Source organism: Lepidothrix coronata, unplaced genomic scaffold (assembly GCF_001604755.1).
Source record: "Lepidothrix coronata isolate B3197 unplaced genomic scaffold, Lepidothrix_coronata-1.0 Scaffold272, whole genome shotgun sequence".
In the NCBI taxonomy this organism is placed as follows: Eukaryota; Metazoa; Chordata; class Aves; order Passeriformes; family Pipridae; genus Lepidothrix; species Lepidothrix coronata.
The window spans coordinates 741,935-761,475 of record NW_016690452.1 but is presented as its reverse complement, the minus strand read 5'-3'; the positions used below and the strand labels follow the sequence as shown (position 1 = coordinate 761,475).

Here is a 19,541-nt window from a genome sequence, read left to right as displayed (position 1 = left end):
ATATCTTATCAAGAGCAGGGGAAGAGCCCTTGGTGCTTCTGGCTGGGCTGGTCAGGGGTGAGGGATCTGCCAGTTAATGCAAAGCTGTTGGGAGTCAATATCCTTGTGCCCGTGGGGCCAAGCTTTGCTCTGGAGAAGCCAGTGGGAATCATCCCACAGAGGATGGCACAGCCAGCTCCAGGCTGAAACCCCTCGTAGTGCCAGGTGTGGTGCAGGGGCAGTGATGGCCTTGGAGCTGCATCCCATGGACCCCCAGGACCCTCCCCTGCCCGGCGGTGATGGCTCATCCCGACACACTCTCCAGAGCACCAGCCCCTTTGCACAGGCTCTCCTGGAGCTTGGCCTCCCTGAGCAGCCAAAATCTTCTCCTTCCCTAACCCTTTCCTTCCTCAGTGGCTGAGCAGCGGGATCCTGGGCTCGCTGCCTTCAAGAGCTGCTGTTAATGGGAACGTTGGCGCGCTCCTGGTGCGCTCAGCACCCGCGAATCACTTTCTGGGATTCGTAGCCTAATTAAAGCTTTTGGACAAGAATGTTTCAATATTCATGGAGAGGTTTTGGAAAGACGCCCTGGCTTCCGCCAAAGCTCCAAGAACAACAAAGCTTTGGCAATAATGGGAGTGCTTAGGCTAAGAAAAACAGGGGTAAACTCCCGGCCCTCTCCAGCGTGGGTGCAGGAGGCGCTTTGTCAGGACTTGTGTCAACCGCAGGAGCAGCGGGAGCCTGTTCCCAGCAATTTAGGGAATTCCTCCAGGCAGGGACATCTTCCCTTAGACCAGGTTGCTCCAAGCCCTGTCCAACCTGGCCTTGAACACTTCTGGCCGTGCTGGGCAGGTCGTTCTCCCCGGGGAGCCCCCAGGGTGTGTGTGATGCCACCCCCCCGCCCCCTGCCCTGACCAGCCCCTGTCCCCCCAGCTGCTGTTCCAGGAGACCAACCCCGGGGTGCGGTACCAGTACACGATCCAGCGCCCGGCCGACAGCGAGAACGAGATCGAGCAGCCCGAGTTCCTGTGGCGCTTCGGCTCCTGGACCACCTGCACGGCCACGTGTGGCACCGGTGAGTGCGCACCCAGCCCCGCCCCGCCGAGTGGCAGCTGGAGCAGGTGGAGCATCCCCAGGGACCCCTTAGGAATTCCCGGGTCTTTGGTTTCAGGGGGTCTTAGGGGGGAAATAAAAGGGCCATCTGCCGAGGTCACGGCTGCGCTGCCCCCGCGGCGCCCACGGGACCCGGCGCTTTATCAGCGCTTTGCTCCCGGCGCGGTGTCCTGTTACCGCCGGGGGTGTCCTGTTACCGCCCGGCCTTCCTCGGCGTCGGGAGGGAGACAAAAGACCTTTAGAGAAATCCGGGAGTGTGGAAGGGCTGCTGTACCGCCTGGCTGGGCCTCTGCGTGGGGGAGCACGTCCAGGGTTTTACAGAGAGCACACGGAAGGTGCCTGCTGTGGCTCCATGTGTCAGACACTCGCTTCCCTCCATCCTGCCCCGCTGCACCACCGGGGTCCCCGGAGCAGCTTTTGGGGCAACTGATGGAATGGGATGTTCTTGGCACACTGCCAGGGGGAGCAAGCACTTCCTTGAGAGCGGCTGGCACTGGAAGAAAGGGGAATTCAAGGACACTCGTGCTTTCTAGGTAGCACAGAGTGCCAGGAGATGGCTTTTATTTAAAATCAGCTTTGCTTTGCACGATTTGAGTGCTTGCCTTCCAGAACAGAAGGGAAATACAGGAGTGAATCTGGCAGGAGTCGGGTGAGGGTAAGCAGCTGGAGGAGGGCTGAGCCTCTCCCTGGGCTGGATGATGGAGTGAGCTGAGACATGGATTTGGGAGAGCTCAGGGTGAGCCTCTGGTCAGCCCCAGGGGCCTGTAAGCTCCCAAGTGCTTGAGCCAGAGCCCAGCTCAGCAGCCTCAGCAGGGCTCTGTCAGTCTCAGCTGGTGGCAGCGGGTCGGTGACAGCTCTCCAAGGCACAGGTCAAGTATGTGTTACAAAAACGGGGCCAAAAGCCGGATCGAGGCAGCGTGGTGAGGTCACCCCTAAACACATCACCCCTGAGTGCTTCGAGGACACAAGGCTTCAGCCAGAGATTTGTCCCAGAGCTGTGGTGGGGCGGGGCTGCCAGCAGAGCTGAGTGCTGCCTGCTGGCTCCCTTCAAACACAGCCCCCCAAAATCCCCTGTGCACACAGGCTCCTGTGGCTGGATGGGGCTCTGGGCAGCGCTGCCAGGCCGGTGCAGCACCTCCACAGTCACCCCTCCTGCCCCAGCTGCACTGGTGCCACGGGGCTCTGCGAGGGCACTGGAACCTCGGCACATTTGGGTCTGCAGCTTCAAGTGGTTCTTTCCTTTCCCCTGTTTTGGTGGCTCAGACTTACCAAGGGCCTCTTGTCACCTGCTGGCAGAGGGTGCTGGGTGGTTTGGTGTGGTTTCCAAAGCGGAGCCGGTGCCTGTGTGGGTGGTTTGGTTTCCCAAGCCCCTGCAGAGCCCGTGCCCGTGTCCATGCCCGCAGGGGTGCAGCGGCAGGTGGTGCACTGTGTGGAGAAGCTGGCTGGCATCGTGGAGGAGCGGTTCTGCGACGCACTCACCCGCCCCGACGACCAGCAGCGCCCCTGCAGCGAGGAGCCCTGCCCAGCCAGGTCCAACCCTCCCCTTCCCACCCCTCCTCAGCTCATCCTTAGTGTCCAACGGCCCTGGGGGGTGACCAGAGTGGGGGGACCCCGGTCACTGCCGTGCCAGATTGCCCCAGGATGTGTGCAGCTCTTCACACCCCTCCTCTCACTCATCCACAGGGATGGATCCCAGACCCTGTGCTGGCCCATGAGAGCATCCCTGGGGTTGCCTGACAGCTGCAGGGTGTTGCTTGTCCTCAGGCTACGAGCTGCGTAGCAGGTCCCATCCTGGCAGGACGCTCCTCTCTGTGCACAGAACCATCCCTGGCACAACTCGGGGACTGACCCAACCCTGACCCTCCATCCGGGCTCCCTGACCTTGGGCTGACACACAGGCTGCAGTTGGGATCCTCATTCCCCCACGGCCCCACGGGATGGGCCACAGGATGGAGCCCAGCATGTGGGTGCTGGCTCTGGCTGAGATCTTTCCCTCTCCCCTTTCCTTTTTCCCTTCCCCTTTTCCCGTCCCTTTCCCCTCCCTGTCGTGTCCCTGTGCAGGTGGTGGGTCGGGGAGTGGCAGCAGTGCTCGGCCTCGTGTGGCAGCTCAGGGCTGATGAAGAGGACAGTGCTGTGCATCCAGAGCGTGGGGCTGGACGAGCAGAGGGCCCTGCAGCCTGCAGCCTGCCAGCACCTCCCCAAGCCCGATGCCACCGCGCCCTGTCACCGGGACGTGCCCTGTCCCTCCCAGTGGGCCGTGGGGAACTGGTCCGAGGTGAGGAGGAGCGTCGGGGAGGTCCCAGAGTCTGGCAGAGCTGGTGGGAGCTGGGGACAAGGTGCCCCCAGACACCCTCAGCGATGGGTGTGCCTCCTGCTCACAGGGAAAACCCGTGGATGTGTCTGTGTAGGCTCACCAGCTCCCGTGGAGAGGTCTCAGAGTGAGGAAGGAGCACTGGGCTGTTTAACTGTGCCCACCTCTGAGCCTTGCTGCTCCCTCAGGGTGACAGCCACGCTCCCTGGGCAGGGAGGGCAGAAACAAGAGGTTTTCAGCTGGATGGGGCTTGGAGCACTGCTCTGGTGGGAGGCGTCCCTGCCCATGGCAGGGGATGGAACTGGATGATCTTTAAGGTCCCTTCCAGCAGAAACCATTTCATGATGTGATTTACGGTCATACTCTGTATAGCCTTGATTTATTTTTGTATTTCTGTGGGTCAGCTTAACTACAGGTTGAGGGTTTCGACCAGAAAATGATAACTCCTAATTTAAGCAGCCATTTCAAAAAGTGTTCAGCATGAAGGCAAATATCAGGAGAGAAAGGAGAGAACCTGGGAACTGGGCTTGTTGCTAAGGAACAACCAGGATTGAATGTGAACAGAGAATTTGAAGGCTAAATGTGAGAGGGAGTTAGAAATATTTTTCTAGGGGCCCACAAAAGCCAAAATTAAGGGCTGAGAGAGATGGATGCAATGGTTTAACGGGAAAATCATGGCTTGGTGGTGGGTCAGTGCTGGGCAGGGCCAGCCCCAGCCCTCACAGTTGTCCTCTGTGGTGTTGGCATGGACAGGTCTGTGAGCTCAGGAGAAAAGTGCTCAGGATTTTGGGATTCTGTCATTTTCCTGTCCTTTAATTTAAAGCAAGAGCTATCTTTTTTTCTCTGTTTCCACCACCACTGTAAGTAGGGGAATGAGAAGGGCTTTGAAGTTTCCCAGAAACGTGGTCCCTCTGGCAGCAGTTCCTAGCAGGGGCTGGGGCTGGTTCTGTCCGTGCAGACCCCGGGAACGCGTGTGCCTGTCCGGCACCAGAGCACCCGACACCAAAGGGGTTCTCTGGGGTTTGGGTAGCCCAGCAAATTGCTTAAACACCAGGACTTAGTGCCTTCAGAAGGAACCTAAAGCAATGCACATCCAGCTTTATGGACTTTCCAAGGAAGTTGGTGCAGTCAGGATGATTTGTTGTCCATTAGTCCCCAAGGGGGAGCGTCTCTCTCCTGGCAGGAGCATGACCCAGCTGGCTGTGGTGGCTCCTGCTCAAGGCTGAGCCCTCCTGTGAGCTCTGTGTGTTCCTCCACGAGGCTCCTACCAGCCCTCATTCCTTATCTGTGTCCCAGAGGCTTCCCTGATAACCCAGCCTTGGCAAATAACCCCCTGCTTCCCCCCTGCAAGCACTGCCATACCTGGAGTTTATCTCCTGGATGGAGCTGGAGGCCTTTGCTGGGAGATTTTAGCTTTGTGGGAGTTGATCTGTTTTCCCTGGGTTGGCAGTGCCATCCCAGGGGGGGAAAGCAGCCTCCTTGCAGCCCTCTCACAGATGTTGGTGTGGGGTAATGTTTTATTCCAGCTGGTGGAAATGCCTGTGGTGGCCACGTGGTGTTATCAGAGAATCCTGGAATGGTTTGAGTGGGAAGGGACCTTAAAGCTCATCTCATGCCAACACCCTGCCATAAGCAGGGACACCTTTCACAAGTCCAGGTTGCTCCAAGGCCCAAATGCAGCAGAAAATGCTGCTGATCTTTCCAGCCTCTTGGTTTCTTTTTACTGACCCGTCTGAAAGAGCCTATTATGGTGGGGCCGGGGTGTCCCCCACAAAGCTCCTTACTGACCTTTGCCTTTTCCCTACTCAGACAACACCCATGTTGTTATTCCCTGCTTCAAAAAATGCTTTTCTAGAAGAAGAGATGCAATTCATGGCGATAGGTCATAAGAAAGGCCTATTAGATCATCTTATCCAGTGCCTCTCCCAGTGCCCATCTCCCGGGAAAACTGTTTCTGGCTGGAGTGCAGGTCAAGGATCACCCTGAGCAAAGTACCCATCAACACCAGCCCTGCTAGGGACGGTCTCTAACAGGACACAGCCCCAGAATTCAATTTGGGCAGCAGTGGCACCAGTCCTCCCTGCTCCTGACTCCTGGTGCAGGGGACCCCCTGCCACCAGTGGGAATGGCACAGGAGGCACCTGGGGACCCGGGTGGGTGGTGGGAGTGTGGCAGAGCAACGTGGAGCCCCTGTGCCCAAAACTTCGTGGCACATGGGACAACCAAGCACCCCCTTTGGCCTCTCAGAGGGGGGCTCTGGTGAGGGGCACGGGTGCTGCTGCCAACCCCCTCCCCATCCCTGCTCCTCCTGCCGCCCCGCAGCCCCCCTGCCCCCATCCCTGACGTTTCCCTCCCTCTTCCCTCCCCAGTGCTCGGTGACTTGTGGCAATGGGACCCAGTGGCGCCCTGTCCACTGCAGCAACAGCTCGGGGGCCGCGTGTGACCCTGCGCAGAGGCCCCGCCCGGAGGCTCCCTGCTCCCGGCCCCCGTGCCAGCCGGACACGGACACTGCCAACACGGACACTGCCAACACGGACACTGCCAACACGGACACTGCCAACGCAGACTGGTCTGGCAGCGGCTCCTCCAGCAGGGAGATATTCAATGAGATCCATCACGTCCCCAGCAACCACATTGCGAAATTTAACCCCCTCATCCCAAACATTCCCGAGTCCAACGACGTCAATGTCATCCCTGAGGAGGACTTCCCAGCCGGGAAGGGAAACGTCTTTGTCGATGATTTTTACTATGATTATAATTTTATCAACTTCCACGAGGATCTGTCTTACTATCCCTTCACGGAGAAGGGGACTAAAGGTGAGGAGGCAAAGCCAGAGCTGAGCAACAACGATGTGGAGGGGTCCTGGGAGATGCCCACTGATGTCCTACTCACCACTGAGCTGGGAGGAGAGAGAGAGCACCATCTGGGCACCAAAGCCTCTGCTCCTGTGGATGAGGGGGAGATGGAGCCTGGGGATTTAGCCAGGAATGACTTCCTGAGCGTGGTCCCGGAGGATGCAGGATCAGCCACTCCCAAATACACCATCCCTGGGTTCCTGGGTGAGGAGGGCCCAGTGCCGGTGCCCCGTTCCGAGGACCACCCACACACCCAGCGCACCACGAGTCACAGCTCTGCCAACAGCCACGGCCACCCGGCCCCGGATGAGCCCCACGGAGTTGTGCTGACAAGGACAGGTCCTGGGCAGGATGCTCCAGCCCATGGCCTCAGTCCCTGGGGTCCCCACCCAGCTGATCCCCCCACTCCACTGCCCACAGCCCGGGGCAGTGCCAGGGGGGAGGTATCCGACATTCCCGGAGTGCCCGGGAGCCTCGAGGGCCCTGTGGGCAGTTTGGGGCTGGGTCACCCCAGCAGGGAGGGGCACGATGGGGCCGGGTCTGCGGGGACAGGCCTCGAGGACTCCAGGGAAACGGGTCTTGTCCTCCCTGGTGACACTACCGGTGACGCCACGGAGCAGGACAGGGGGGCAGAAGTGCCGGGATGGGTGGTGGGCACAGAGGCAGTGCCATCAGATGGTAATGATGAGCATTCCCGTGGGACAGAGAGAGCAGATCTTTCCTTCCCCACCCTGCAGGGACCAGGGTGGGAGATGGGATGGAGTGCTGGCAGCACCCATCCTGCCGTGAGTCCCTCTCCCGTGGGTGCTGTTGGGGGTCCCACGGGGCAGGCAGGGCACCAGCCAGAGCTCCACACCCCCACATCCCTGAGCTCAGCCCCCTGGGTGGCCACTACAGCCCTTCCCACAGCAGTGTTCTTGTCCTCCACTGTGCCTGGACCAGCCACCCAGCTCAGCTCCAGCAGCCTCACCCAGCAGGATGCCCTGGCACCAGCCATGCCCACGGCCCCATCTCACAGCCCAGCTGCACACCCAGCGGGAGCATCCCCCTCCCAGGCCCCCTGGGAATGGTGGACCCTGGGGATGTCCCACCCCCCAGAGCCGGCATCGCCCCGTGCTGAACAGACCTCCCACGGGACCCCACTCAGCATCACCGTGCCAGGGGAGCCCAGGGCACCCCCAGGGACATTTGCCTTCAGTGACAGGGGGCACAAGTGGTCCCAGCCCTCCCCTGCTCCCCCACCGCTCTGGGAGAAGAGGATGGAGGAGGAGGAGGAGGCTTTGCTTCCACCATCGACCACCGCGGCAGCCACTGCCATGGCCAGCTGGGAAGTTGGGAACTGGAGTGAGGTACGTGTTGAGTCCCACTAACATGGAATGGGGTATGGGGGAGGGTTTTCCCTGAGGGCTGCCTGGCGTGGGACTGCTCAGAGAGGAGCAGCCTTCAGGAAAGCTCCTCTTCCCACATCATCCCCCAGCCCAGTTTAACCAGCACTGCTCCCACTGCCCGTGGAGGAGCTGAGTGCACAGGGACCTTTCTGCTGGGCCACCCTGCTCCACCCTCGGCCAGAGGCAGCCCCGGGCTGTGGGTGTGGGTGTGGGGTGGCAGAGGAGCAGGTTGCCCTGTGTTGCAGTGCTCGGCCACGTGCGGTGTGGGTGCGATCTGGAGGAGCGTGCGCTGCAGCAGCGGCAGCGACGACGGCTGTGCCTCGGCCGACAGACCCGTCCCTGCGCGGAGGTGCTCCCTCAGACCCTGCTCCTCGTGGCGTGTGGGCAACTGGAGCAAGGTACACGGGCAGGGAGGGTCCCAAACACCCCTCGGGGCAAGGCAGGTGTGGGGTCACCCCTGCTCTCGGGGTAGGCTCTTGTCCCACGGCTCAGAAAGGCAGAGGGTGAGGGTTTGCACTTGCCACAGAGTTTAAACTTCTTCATCCCACAATATTTCCATTTTTCCTGCTCTTGGGCCAGGAATTTGCAAAAGCTAAATAAAAGTGGCTTGAAAGATCAGGTTGGGTGGGCTCCTGGACAGCCTGGCCCTTCCCCAGCGTGATGCTCGTGTCCTTTCCCAGTGCTCCAAGAACTGTGGTGAGGGGACGAAGGTTCGGGATGTTCATTGTGTCGACACCAGGGACCAGCGGCTGCTGCGGCCCTTCCACTGCCAGGCCATGCTGCACAAACCCCCAGCACAGCTGCCCTGCCACAACCCGCCCTGCCTGGACTGGTACACGTCCTCCTGGAGAGAGGTAGGGGCTGGGGAGGGGGCTCAGCAAATCCCACCCCCTGCCATGGGCAGGGACACCTTCCACTGGCCCAGGTTGCTCCAAGCCCCGTCCAACCTGGCCTGGAACACTTCCTGAGGACTTTGAGGGATGGGGCAGCCACAGCTTCTCTGGGCAACCTGTGCCAGAGCCTCAGCACTCTCACAGAGAAAAATTCCTTCCCAATATCCCATCTAACCCTGGAAGCCATTCCCCCTTGTCCTGTCCCTTGAGGTCCTTGTCCTAAGTCCCTCTCCAGCTCTCCTGGAGCCCCTTTAGGCCCTGCAAGGGGCTCTCAGGTCTCCCTGGAGCCTTTTATTCTCCAGGTGAACCCCTGCAGCTCTCCCAGCCTGGCTCCAGAGCAGAGGGGCTCCAGCCCTGGGATCCTGACGGTGCATTCCGTGGTTTGTGTCCCGGCAGTGCTCGGAGTCGTGCGGTGGAGGGGAGCAGGAGCGGCTCGTGACGTGTCCGGAGCTCGGGCGCTGCGAGGAGACCTCGCGGCCCAACACGACCCGGCCCTGCAACACACAGCCCTGCACCACCTGGGTGGTGGGCTCCTGGGGGGAGGTGAGGGGCTCCTGGGGGAGGTGAGGGGCTCCTGGGGGGAGGTGAGCGGGCATGGGCTCCCCTCCATGGGATCTGCGGGAAACACGAGGAACGGGATGGGGGGAAACCCAACCCTCCAAACCAACGGGGGAGCTGCTGCCACAACCACCTCCCGGGCTCTGGGGTGGCCCTGGGGTGGCCCTGAGGGGTACAGGGAGGGGTCCCCCAGGCTTGATGGGGTCCCTGCTCCCGCAGTGCTCTGCTCCTTGTGGAGGGGGCATCCAGAGGCGCCAGGTCAAGTGCATCAACACCAAGACAGGGGTGGCCGAGGAGGACAGCAGTCTGTGTGACCACGAGCCCTGGCCCGAGAGCACCCAGAAGTGCAACCCCCAGGACTGTGACAGCTCGGAGCCAGGTAAGTGAGCGATGCCAGGGCCTCCTGCCTGTGCTGCCACTGAGTGCTGTGTCCATAGGCTGTGCTCCCCAGGAGCTTGTGGAGCTCTTGGGACAAATGCCGAGTTTTGAGGGCATGGTGGTGATCTTGGGGATTGGTGTGGGAACCACCCAGGCTCCCGTTTAAGGACTCAAGAACTGTAGGAGCATGACCCGTCCTGGGTCCTGTAACCAGGGATGGTTTTTCTAGCCAAGTTTAGCCTCATTCTTTATGTTTCTCCCCACTTCTCACTTCCCATCCCCCCAGGATGGTTCATGGGAGGACTCCAGAAGTGGGGACAGACCAGCTCCACTCCATTCACTTTTCCAGGGCAGGTCATGCCCTGTGCTGTCTTGCTCCTGGGAAGGGACCCCAGGAAGGGACTCCAGGAAGTGCTGTGCAACCAGTGCTGGTGCAGGGTGGGATGGGCTGAGTGTTGGGAGGATCCAGGGGTCCAGGCACAGGGAAGGGTGACAGGCACAGGGTGCTCATGGTGCTGCCAGAGAACTGGGGCTGCTGCAGCAAGGAGTGATCAGGGAGGATGGAAAACCAGTCTGAGAAGCAGTGTGGGAACTCTATGGGAAGATGGGAGGGGTGTTTCATACATGGATTGTGTAAGGCTGGCTTGACTAATCGATAATTAAGTGGGAATGTTATAACCATCTCTACATGTCCGGAGCATCCGTCTCTCCGGGGCCGGGCGGGGATTTCACTGGCACAGATGGGGGCTGGGATGTGCTTGTCGGATGCAGAAGTGTCCCCGAGCACTGGGACAACCAGCATCCACCCCAGGGACCCTGGTGGGGCTGTGGGGTGAAGGGACCTGGTTCAGGGGCAACGTGGCATTCAGGCAAAGGAAGGCAGAAGGAAATGGCCAGTGATGGAGCTCTCAGAAAGCTGCCTGGTGGTAAAGTCCCAGAACACAGAACTTAGGGAACAAGCTGGGCCAGCATTATCAAACCAGATAAAAGGCCAGTTCTCCAGCCTCTTCAGGTGTGTCTGAGCAGGTGCCTCAGGGTGACAGCCCCATTTCAACCCACCTTTCATTTCCCTGCCCTGGCTGCAGCCACAGTACACCCCTTCACTCCCAGAGGTGCATCCCATGGCACCAGGCAGTTCCCTGTGAGCCAGAAACCGGGGGCTGCAAGGGTTAATGGCACTTAAAGGAAAAGCATTATGAGGAGGGATTGGATGTCATTGGTATGAGCATGTCAATCATTTATCAGCTTTATCTTTCTAATGTGTCTGTGCAAAAAAAAAGCTCTTTGTCTGCCCAGAAAGTAATGTTAGCCCCTCAGGAGGTCTGTTGGACAAAGAGAGGGCTGAGGGATGGAGCGGGTGGGCAGGAGGGCAGCAGTGCCCGATGCCCAGGGTGCAGGAGCTGGATCCATGGCTGCTCCACACCTCGGGGCAGGTCCCCTCTGCAGCCTGGGACAGCCATTCCCACCCTTCCAACTGTGTTTGTCCCGTGTCCAGCACGTTCCTCCTGACTCCTCTTGCAGAGAGGGCAGGAGCTTTGGCTTTGATTCAGTGGGATTTGGGGATTGGCACCGCTGGCCATCGGGATGTTTTTAGCCATTAAGCAGCTCCTTTTTGGAGCCTTTGCAGGGCCGTGGGGCTCTCCAGCCTTTAGGAAATGATTAGTCAGCCTCGCTCAAGAAATGATGTGCGGTTCCGGCTATTTTTATAAAGGGAAAATTTCCGTGCCGGGCTTGGTGATGAGAGCCATGGAGCCAAGGCTGGACCAGAATAACCACTGAGATGTGTAGGAAGCACACAAATAAATGTTAAAATCCTGGATCAAAAATGACATAAACGCTCTGGCTGCAGCCCAGGGCAGGAAACGCCTCTTGGAAATACAAACCTTTCCAGCCAAAGCATGAAGGGGAACAAAACTTTCACATGGCAGGAAATCCCAGATGTGTAAATCCACAGGCTCCCAGAAAGGCATGAACGTAACTGCAGCCCTTTCCTGTGTTTTAAAGGATCTTTACTGCACAAGATGGATGCAGGCTGGAGCGATCCCTGTTTTCCTTAGGAGCACAAGGAGCCTCTCCCTCCTCTGGCACGAGGTGCTCCAGTACCACAGAGCCATGGCTGGGTCTGTGAGCCGTTGTGTCCTCACTGGACACAGAAATGCCACAGAAACCCCAGCAGGGTTTGAATGTTCAAACCATTATCAGATGGATTTTGAGCCGAGATGGAACAAATGAAGCACAAACAAACATCTCACAGCAATCGGCTCCTCAATTAAAGGAGGTCGGGATTAATTAGAACCAGAGTCCTGTGCTTCTGCCAGGTTATAAATTAATTGAAGATTACACCAAGGTTATTTTTGAATGTGCCTGTTGTCTTCCAGCTGCAGCCAGCTGTGAGTGTGTCCTCAGATGGCTCCTGGGGAGCATCAGAGCCTGTGGGCACCCCAATGCCTCCGTGGGATGTCCCAGAGGCTGTGGAGGTTTATCAGGGAATTGTTTACAGCATCTTGGAAAGGAGCTGAGCCCCAGGCCCCACGTGAGGGCTTGGAGAAATCAGCACCAGTTTATGCAGCAGATCAAATAGTTTTAACCCAGAAAAGCAGGAATTGCTGTCTGTGGGAGAGGAAGCCAAGGGGTGGACGGAGCTGGTCACTCTGCTGGTGTGGGGCGGTGGCCGTGCCAGGACAGTGGCTTTTGGGCAGACCCTGGTGATGGTGACACAGCCCTGCTTGGCACAGAGCACAGGCAGCCCCTGGGGGGTTCATTGGGGTCATGCCATAAAATTCATCATTTCCCTTGTGCCCATTCCCTGGATCCAGTACTGGGGGCAGTCTGTGAGCTCCCCAAATTCTCTCCAAGCAGGTGTCAGGCAGGTGATGGGGCCAGGTCTTGGCTCCAGCCAAGCCAGCACTGTCCCACAGGTGTCTCAGCTTGGAATACCAAAGGGATGAGGTCAAGCCTTCAGCTGGCTCGAGGACAAGTGTGTGTGAACTGGTGCAGTTGCTCTGGGAAGGGGGGACAGAGCAGTGGGGTGGAGCTCAGCCCTGTGTCCCTGGACAGCCAGCACAGGATCGTGTGGGGTGAGGGGACACCGGGCCCCTGACCCAGGGCTGGCTTTGCTTCTGGTTGCCTCAAGATTAATTGGCAATTAAACGTTGTGTTCCTGCTTGCTCTGAGTAAGGAAATGGAATTGTTCATGGTTCTGCATGTCGCTGAGTTTGTCCACAAGGGATCCATAAGGGAAATAATTGCAGCAAATTCCAATTTTCTCTGTCATTTGAGCGTGGAAGTCCCTATCCCAGGGGCAAGGCAGGGAGGTGCTGCCGAGTGAGGCATTGAGGGCAATTAATTAACTGCTAATTAACAACTGGAGTCAGTGGGAAAGGGATGCTTGAGAAAGGACTCCCTGTTTTGATGAAATGTGGGAGAAAGATGTTGCCCACAGCAGGGCTGACACCTGAGAACTGGGGGGGCTGTGGTTTTCTCCCAGTTTGGCCGTGTCAGTGCCAGTCTGTGCAGGCAAAGCTGGCACTGGGGGTGCATCCCATGCATCCCATCACGCTGACCAGGGACCACAGGGGAGGGCACCATGGCCCTGGAGCAGGACCTTGGGATACTGTTTGTTAAATTTGGCCCTGGCTTTGAGAGCATCCCGAAGGCCAGAGGTCAGCAGCCTAATTCCCTGGATTTGCTAGCTCAGCTCGAAGCTCAACCTTTCCTTGTTTTTACAAAACCTGTTCCAGGAAGTTTATTTTTCCCGAGAATAGAAGTAAAGGCTTAGGTCTGGGTGGCAGAAGCTTAAATGAAATTTAAAGCGACTTCCAAGCTGACCTTAAAAAAACAACCCCCAAAAAAGTGGGGGTTTTCACTCTCTAATGTGCTGACTTAGCCTGGATTTTTAAAGCCCCTCTTTAAGCTATTTCTTTAGCCTAAAATTTGGCATAGACTTATGGTACATGTGTCCAAATGAAGTGTGAGGATTATATAAAAAAATTGTTAATAGAAAAAAATAACAGTAAAAGGATTAAATGGAAATGGAAATCAGGCCCTCTCTGAAGAGCTGACAAATCAAGTGCTTAGTACAGCTTCCCTTGCCCAAGACCAAATTCCAGGGAGGAATCACGAGCCCAGCCAAGATTGTCAGACCTGAGCTTGACCCCACACACATCCACCCTGAGACGCTGCCTCGGCCCCGAGCACGGGGCTGGGAAAGCGATGAGAACTCGGCAACTCAGAGACTCCCTTTGGCCTCACTGAGCTCTGGGAGCGTTTGGACAACGCTCTCAGCACAGGGTGGGATTGTTGGGGTCTCCTGGGCAGGGCCAGGAGTTGCACTCGATGATCCCTGTGGGTCCCTTCCCATTCAGGTGTTTTGTGATTCCATGAGTTCGTTTTGCTTCGGACCCAGAGTCCCGCAGGGGTCTCCTGTGAGGTCAGCAGAGCCTCCAGCCAAGGGAGGTGGCTCTTCCCCACCCTCTCCAAGCCCATCCCGGCTGTTTCCACAGTAACCTCATTCCTGTGCTGATAAGGTGGTGCACAAAGAGCAGTGACTCTGGGCAGGATGGGCTCCTTCTGCCCGGGCAGCGCAGGGACCAGAATTTCCTGCCCGTTCCCGGGGTGCTGCCCTGCCAGACAGGGAGCAGGACAGAGCTGAACCCTCACTCCAGTCCTGGAAAGCGACCTCCCAGCACGAGCCCCAGCAGCCTGCAGGGCTCTTTCAAGGGAAGGCAGGAGGCAGCTTGGTTGGGATCCATAAATAACTTCCTAGGAAGCTGCGATAAGTGGAGTGAGCAGGAGAGAGGGCTAAAAATACTGAGGGGCTCCTGGGGGTCTGCCTGGCCTGGGCACCCCCTGAGCAGGGATGGGGACATCCCCACCCACCCGTGGGGTGTTTTTAGCCGAGTCCTCCTCTCCCTGGGGCTTTGCTGCAGCTACACCCGAGCACACCAGCAGTGTGTGCACATGGGGATACATGTATTGCTGTGCTCCCATGTCCCAGTGCAAAAGGGCCCTGGGGGTTCAGGGAATGCCAGGTGGAGCCATAAGGTTGCTCCCAGGGAATATTATCCCTGAGACCCTGAGGGAGCATCGCATGAGCAAATGCTTCCCTTTTCCCTCCGGCTCTGGTGCTCTCATGGCAGGTTTGGGATGTGCTCCTGGCCTGGCCCTTGCTGGGCTGTACAGAGATTTCTTATCCACTCTGCTCAACCAGCAGGAAAAATCCACATTGTCCCAGCCCCCAGGGGTTGGAGCGAGCCCCCAGGCTGGGGGGGTGATGTGAAGCCTGGATCCACTCAGTCCTTCTCCATCGGTAGCTCTTGGATCCAGCAGCGCGGGGGATCCATGGCTTTGGGGGCACAGGGACACCCCTGCCGGGCACAGAGAGCTGCAGCTCGGGAGGAGGAGAGGAAATACCTCAGCTGAAATAGAAAATTAATTTTAGAGTGACCTCCTCACTGCTGGGCTGGGGGAGGGGGCTGTGGCTGAAATCCCAAATGGGGGGAGAAGTCTCTGCTCTGCATCTGCCGCCGGGGTCGGCTCATCCCGTGGGAATCGGGGCAGCAGCCTTTCCCTCGGCACAGCCTTTGTTCCCAGAGGGGACATGGTGAGGGGCAGTGGTCAGTGAGAGCTCCCCTGGCTCGGTCCTGGTGTTGCCTGAGCAGAGAAGTGTCCTGAGAAAGAGAAAAACCCATTTCCTGCCCCACTTCTGCCCCTGCTCAGTGTAGTCCTGGTGGAGGGTGCCCGGGGAGGGGCAGTGTGAGGGGACCGGGGGGTGCCAGCCCAGGGGAGCATCAGCTCTGCCCTTTTCCAGAGAAAAGCTGACATTTATTTACGTTATTTGTACAGGAGGCAAAATCAGACAGAGCTGATGTAATTCAAGCGAGTCTTGCCCAACTGGGTGAGATGCTGCTTGTGTGGAGATACAGCAGAAAAGGAGGAAATTAAAAATGAAACCAGCTGTATACCCATAGGAACTATATGTGTTTGGTGATGGGTCTCTGCTGTGGCTCAGCTGAGGTGCAGCCTGGCTGAGCCTGGTGTGGCTGGTGGTGGAGCTGGGAGCTGCTGATGGTGCAGGAGAGGGCTGTCCCCTGTTTGCCACATTCCCACACCATCCCATGGGATGTATGCCCCGTGCTGTCCCGTGGGGTGCACATGGAAGCAGGTGTGAGGGTGTTTCAGGGTGCTGGGATGTTCCACCCTCTCCCACCCCAAGGACAAGGTCTCTTTGGGGCAGCACTCGAGTCTCCCTCGCTGTGAACCCAACCCCCCCGACCTGGCACTCCTGGTCCTGGACTGGGATCTGTGATTTCCAGACTGTTTGCAGAGAGGAAACAGCTCCTGCAAAGTTTGCTCAGCCCGTGGGTGACTCAGGGAGGTGGCTGGGCTGTGGCTGTGGGTTACTTGAGGGCTGTGGCCACCACGGCTGCTGCTGCAGCTGCCCGGGCACTGCCCCCCAGCAGCGGTTCCCAAAACAAAGCCTGTCCTTGGAGCAGCACCAGAGTTGTTTTGGGGTGTGCAGGACACCTGCAGGAAGCAAACCAGATGATGCAGATTCTCGAAATAACCCAAACAATGCCCAGAAAAAAGGAATTCTGGCCTTTCTGCTGCTCTGCCAGCACTGGGGGGGTCTGGGGACAGGGAGGAGGAGTCAGTGTGGGGAGGTTTGTCCCCCTGCACCTCAGCCCCACTCCCTGGCAAGGATGCTGCCCTGGGAGGATGCCATGGAGCTGCAGGGTTGTTGATGCTGGGAATGAGGAATACCGAGGTGCAGGTGGGCTCCGCGTTTGGGGAGCTCTGTCTGTGCCTGTGCCAGCTCCCACAGAATCCTCCAGTGGGTTGGGTTGGAAGGGACCTTAAAGACCATCTCGTTCCGACTCTTGCCACGTGCTGGGAGATTTTTCACGTCAGCGGTGATGTGACACCGGCGCTGACACTGCCCTTGTCCCCTCCCTCCCCTCCAGGTGTCCCCTGCGAGCGCGACCGCCTGACCTTCGGCTTCTGCCAGACCCTGCGGCTGCTGGGCCGGTGCCCCCTGCCCACGGTGCGTCTGCAGTGCTGCCGGAGCTGCCGCCGGCCCGGCCGGGACCGCGGGGACGAGCGGCTGTCCAGGAGGTGACAGGAGCGGTGCCAGGGGGCTCCCGGGCACAGCCGGGACCGGCGGCTCTGCCTCGTCCCGGGACAGCCCCGGTGTCTTCAGTCGTGCCACTCTGTAACGGTGCTCAAACCATCGGCTGGGCTGGGCTGGGCTGGGGCCGGGTCCTGCCGGGACCCCCGGCGGGGTTGCTGCCCTGGGCGCCCAGCGGGGGAGCATTTTGGGGAAGGGAACCAACGCAGCAGTAATTCGGGGGACACCTCCCAGAAATGCTTATGGTGCTATCATTTGACCTTTTCAGCCTCTTGAAGGTGTTGGCTGGCCAGCACAAACCTTGACTTTTTTTACTGTTTTTGTATCTCTGAAGTGAGCATCCAGCACTCCACCGGCTCCGCCGACCCTCTGGGGTAGGGACTCTTTTCTTCCTTAAGGGACTTGAAGCTGGCAACCCATTCCTGTAATTTTCATTAAAATGTTTACTGAAGCTAAGTACATTTAATGTAAGAAATGGAAGCAGGGCAGAGGAGTCGAGTTTTGGCTTCAGTCAGGGCTGTGCTGGGCTCCACACCCTGTGTCCCCACCGCTGGCTTTCTCTGCCAGAGCCACTGCCTGTGTCACTCTGGAGCAGAGGGGATCATCAGGGACCCCAGGGTTTGGAGTCCAGCAGCACATTCCCTTGCATGTCTTTGGGAAGGAGAGGGAAGCTGCTCTGGCCATGGTGGTGAGCAGCACATCCCCTCCCTCGTGGGCAGCCAAGTGCTAACCCCTGGATTTTTGTATGTGTAGCAGCGTAATGGTTGTTTAAGGTGTTTTTCTGTGTTCTTACAAGCTAACCCCCTTTTTTCCTGCTTATCTAGAGTCCCCTCTGTTAAGGTTAGCTGACTTTTAACTAGAATATCCAGTATTGTATGAGGCACAGCTCCTTTCCCAGAGCAGTGTGTGGGAATCCCTCCCTATCTTGGGAAGGGTTTGCTGGTAGGTTGGTCCCTGGAGAAGGGCAGGAGCATTCAAGTAGGAATTCCTTTCCCTATTACTCTTCAGGCTGTGGAGGATGCCCAAAAACTGGGGGATCAGGAGGGTAACCCACTGAGCAGGGCCAGGCCAGAGCCCATCCCGGGTCACAGCTCCAGGTATGTTTAATCACCTGTCTGGAGCAACACTCAGTCCCTAAATGGAAATTCCTGTGTGTGATGTGTATGTAAAACACACCCATGACTTCACCATCTGTGTTTTATGCCTTTCCAACATGGTGTAAATTTTTTATGTTCCAAAAGCCTGTGTTCAGTCCTGGTTTCCTTCTCCCTGGCTCCCTCCGTCCCCTCCCAGCTTTGCTGAGGGACAGCCCCTGAGCTGGGGTCTCATGGCCACAGCTCACGAGTGTGGTAAATTAAACAGTTACTGAAGGAAACAAGTGGGTTTCACAGTTTCTCTTTCCCTCAGGGAATTTTGAGGGGGTTTTCAGTTGATTGGGGGTGGTTGAGGCCCTGGCAGCAGGAAGGGGGATTGGTTTGCATCTGAAAATCATTTCCAGCGGCCCTCTGCAACTGGGATTTGTTGGTTAAAATGTGAGCTGGGTCGATGGGGTGAATCAGTTCTGCAAATCAGTTCATTTCAGGGGTACCCAGCCAGGTGAGCCCCTCCTGCAGTGCCTGTCCATGTGCAGGGTCCCATCCACAGCCGGGATGAGGGCACAGGATAATCCTTCCTGTGGGAGACTCAGCCAAGCTACTGCACCAGTCCATGGCGGAGCCCAGTGCCCACCAGCACCTCGTGTCCCTGTGCTCCTGGCAAGGCTGTGTCTCTTTGGCACAGGGAACTGCAGCAGCCAGGGGGAACCTATTCCTTTCAACCAGAAACCTTTCCTTTTCAACCCCAAATCCTTTCCGTTTCAACCCCAAATCCTGTGTGTCTCCAGAAGGGCTGACCCCGCCGGGCTGGGAGCCCTGAGGTTTGCAGAGTGGTGACCCCAGCCCTGCTGTGACCTCCAGCTGTCACAACACAGCCCTGGGCCGGGTGTCCCTCTGGGAAGGGCTGAGCCCTTTCCCAAGCACTTGGACCGGGAGCAGCAGGATTGGATTTAATGCACAGCACCCTGAACCCGACAGTGGCCAGCCTGTGGAGGCGTCAGGTGGGCACTGAGGCTGGAGGAGGTTGGATCATAGTGTGGGAGTCTGTTGGAAGGGCATTTTGTCTGGTTTGTAGCCACATAACAAGCCAGGCCTCCCACCAGCACAGAAACTGCATTATCAGTGAGGATAACACACATCTTGCTTCATTTTCTTTTAATGAGACACTTACAGGGAGTCTCTCTGGAGAGAGACTTGTTACAAGGGCCTGGAGTGACAGGACAAGGGGGAATGGCTTCCCACTGACAGAGGGAAGGGTTAGATGGGGTATAGAAATGCCTTTTTTCTTCTTTTAAAGATGCTTTTATTGTTTCAACACAAGCAGGATGTTATTCAGACACAGCTGCTGCAGTGGGGGGAAAGGAAGGAGGAAAGGGCTTATGGATCAAAAGATGTTTGAAATAGGGTCATGGAATGGTTTGGGTTGGAGGGACCTTAAGGATGATCTTGTTCCACCCCCTGCCATGGGCAGGGACACCTCCCACTATCCCAGGTTGCTCCAAGCCCCTTCCAGCCTGGCCTTGGACACTTCCAGGAGTCCAGGGGCAGCCACAGCTCCTCTGGGCAACCTGTGCCAGGGCCTCCCCACTCTCACAGCCAGGAATCCCTTCCCAATATCCCATCTAACCCTGCCCTCTGGCAGTGGGAAGCCATTCCCCCTTGTCCTGTCACTCCATTCCCTCCCAAACTGTTCCATGATTCCATGATCTCCTGAAAGCCTCTCTGAGAGGAGTCAGAGGCTTTTGGCTTCAGATCAGAAATCAGACCTTTGTGCCTGCCTTGGTCACCTCCAGACATTTCCATCCTGGAGACAGGAAGGAAGGGAGCTCACTACTTGGGAAGCAG

The 19,541-nt window shown here is 57.8% G+C and overlaps 1 protein-coding gene across 1 annotated transcript in view; it reads left to right on the top strand.

Moving 5' to 3' along the window:
- ADAMTS7 (ADAM metallopeptidase with thrombospondin type 1 motif 7) overlaps positions 1–16,593 on the top strand; it is a 33,370-nt gene extending 16,777 nt beyond the window's left edge. The window contains exons 16-24 of the mRNA XM_017836171.1: positions 913–1,054; positions 2,496–2,622; positions 3,154–3,367; positions 5,773–7,608; positions 7,893–8,045; positions 8,328–8,501; positions 8,937–9,083; positions 9,318–9,477; positions 16,439–16,593. Of these exons, the coding sequence (XP_017691660.1) occupies positions 913–1,054; positions 2,496–2,622; positions 3,154–3,367; positions 5,773–7,608; positions 7,893–8,045; positions 8,328–8,501; positions 8,937–9,083; positions 9,318–9,477; positions 16,439–16,593 (3,108 nt within the window). The remainder of the gene's footprint in view (positions 1–912; positions 1,055–2,495; positions 2,623–3,153; positions 3,368–5,772; positions 7,609–7,892; positions 8,046–8,327; positions 8,502–8,936; positions 9,084–9,317; positions 9,478–16,438) is intronic.
- Positions 16,594–19,541: the final 2,948 nt, after the last annotated feature.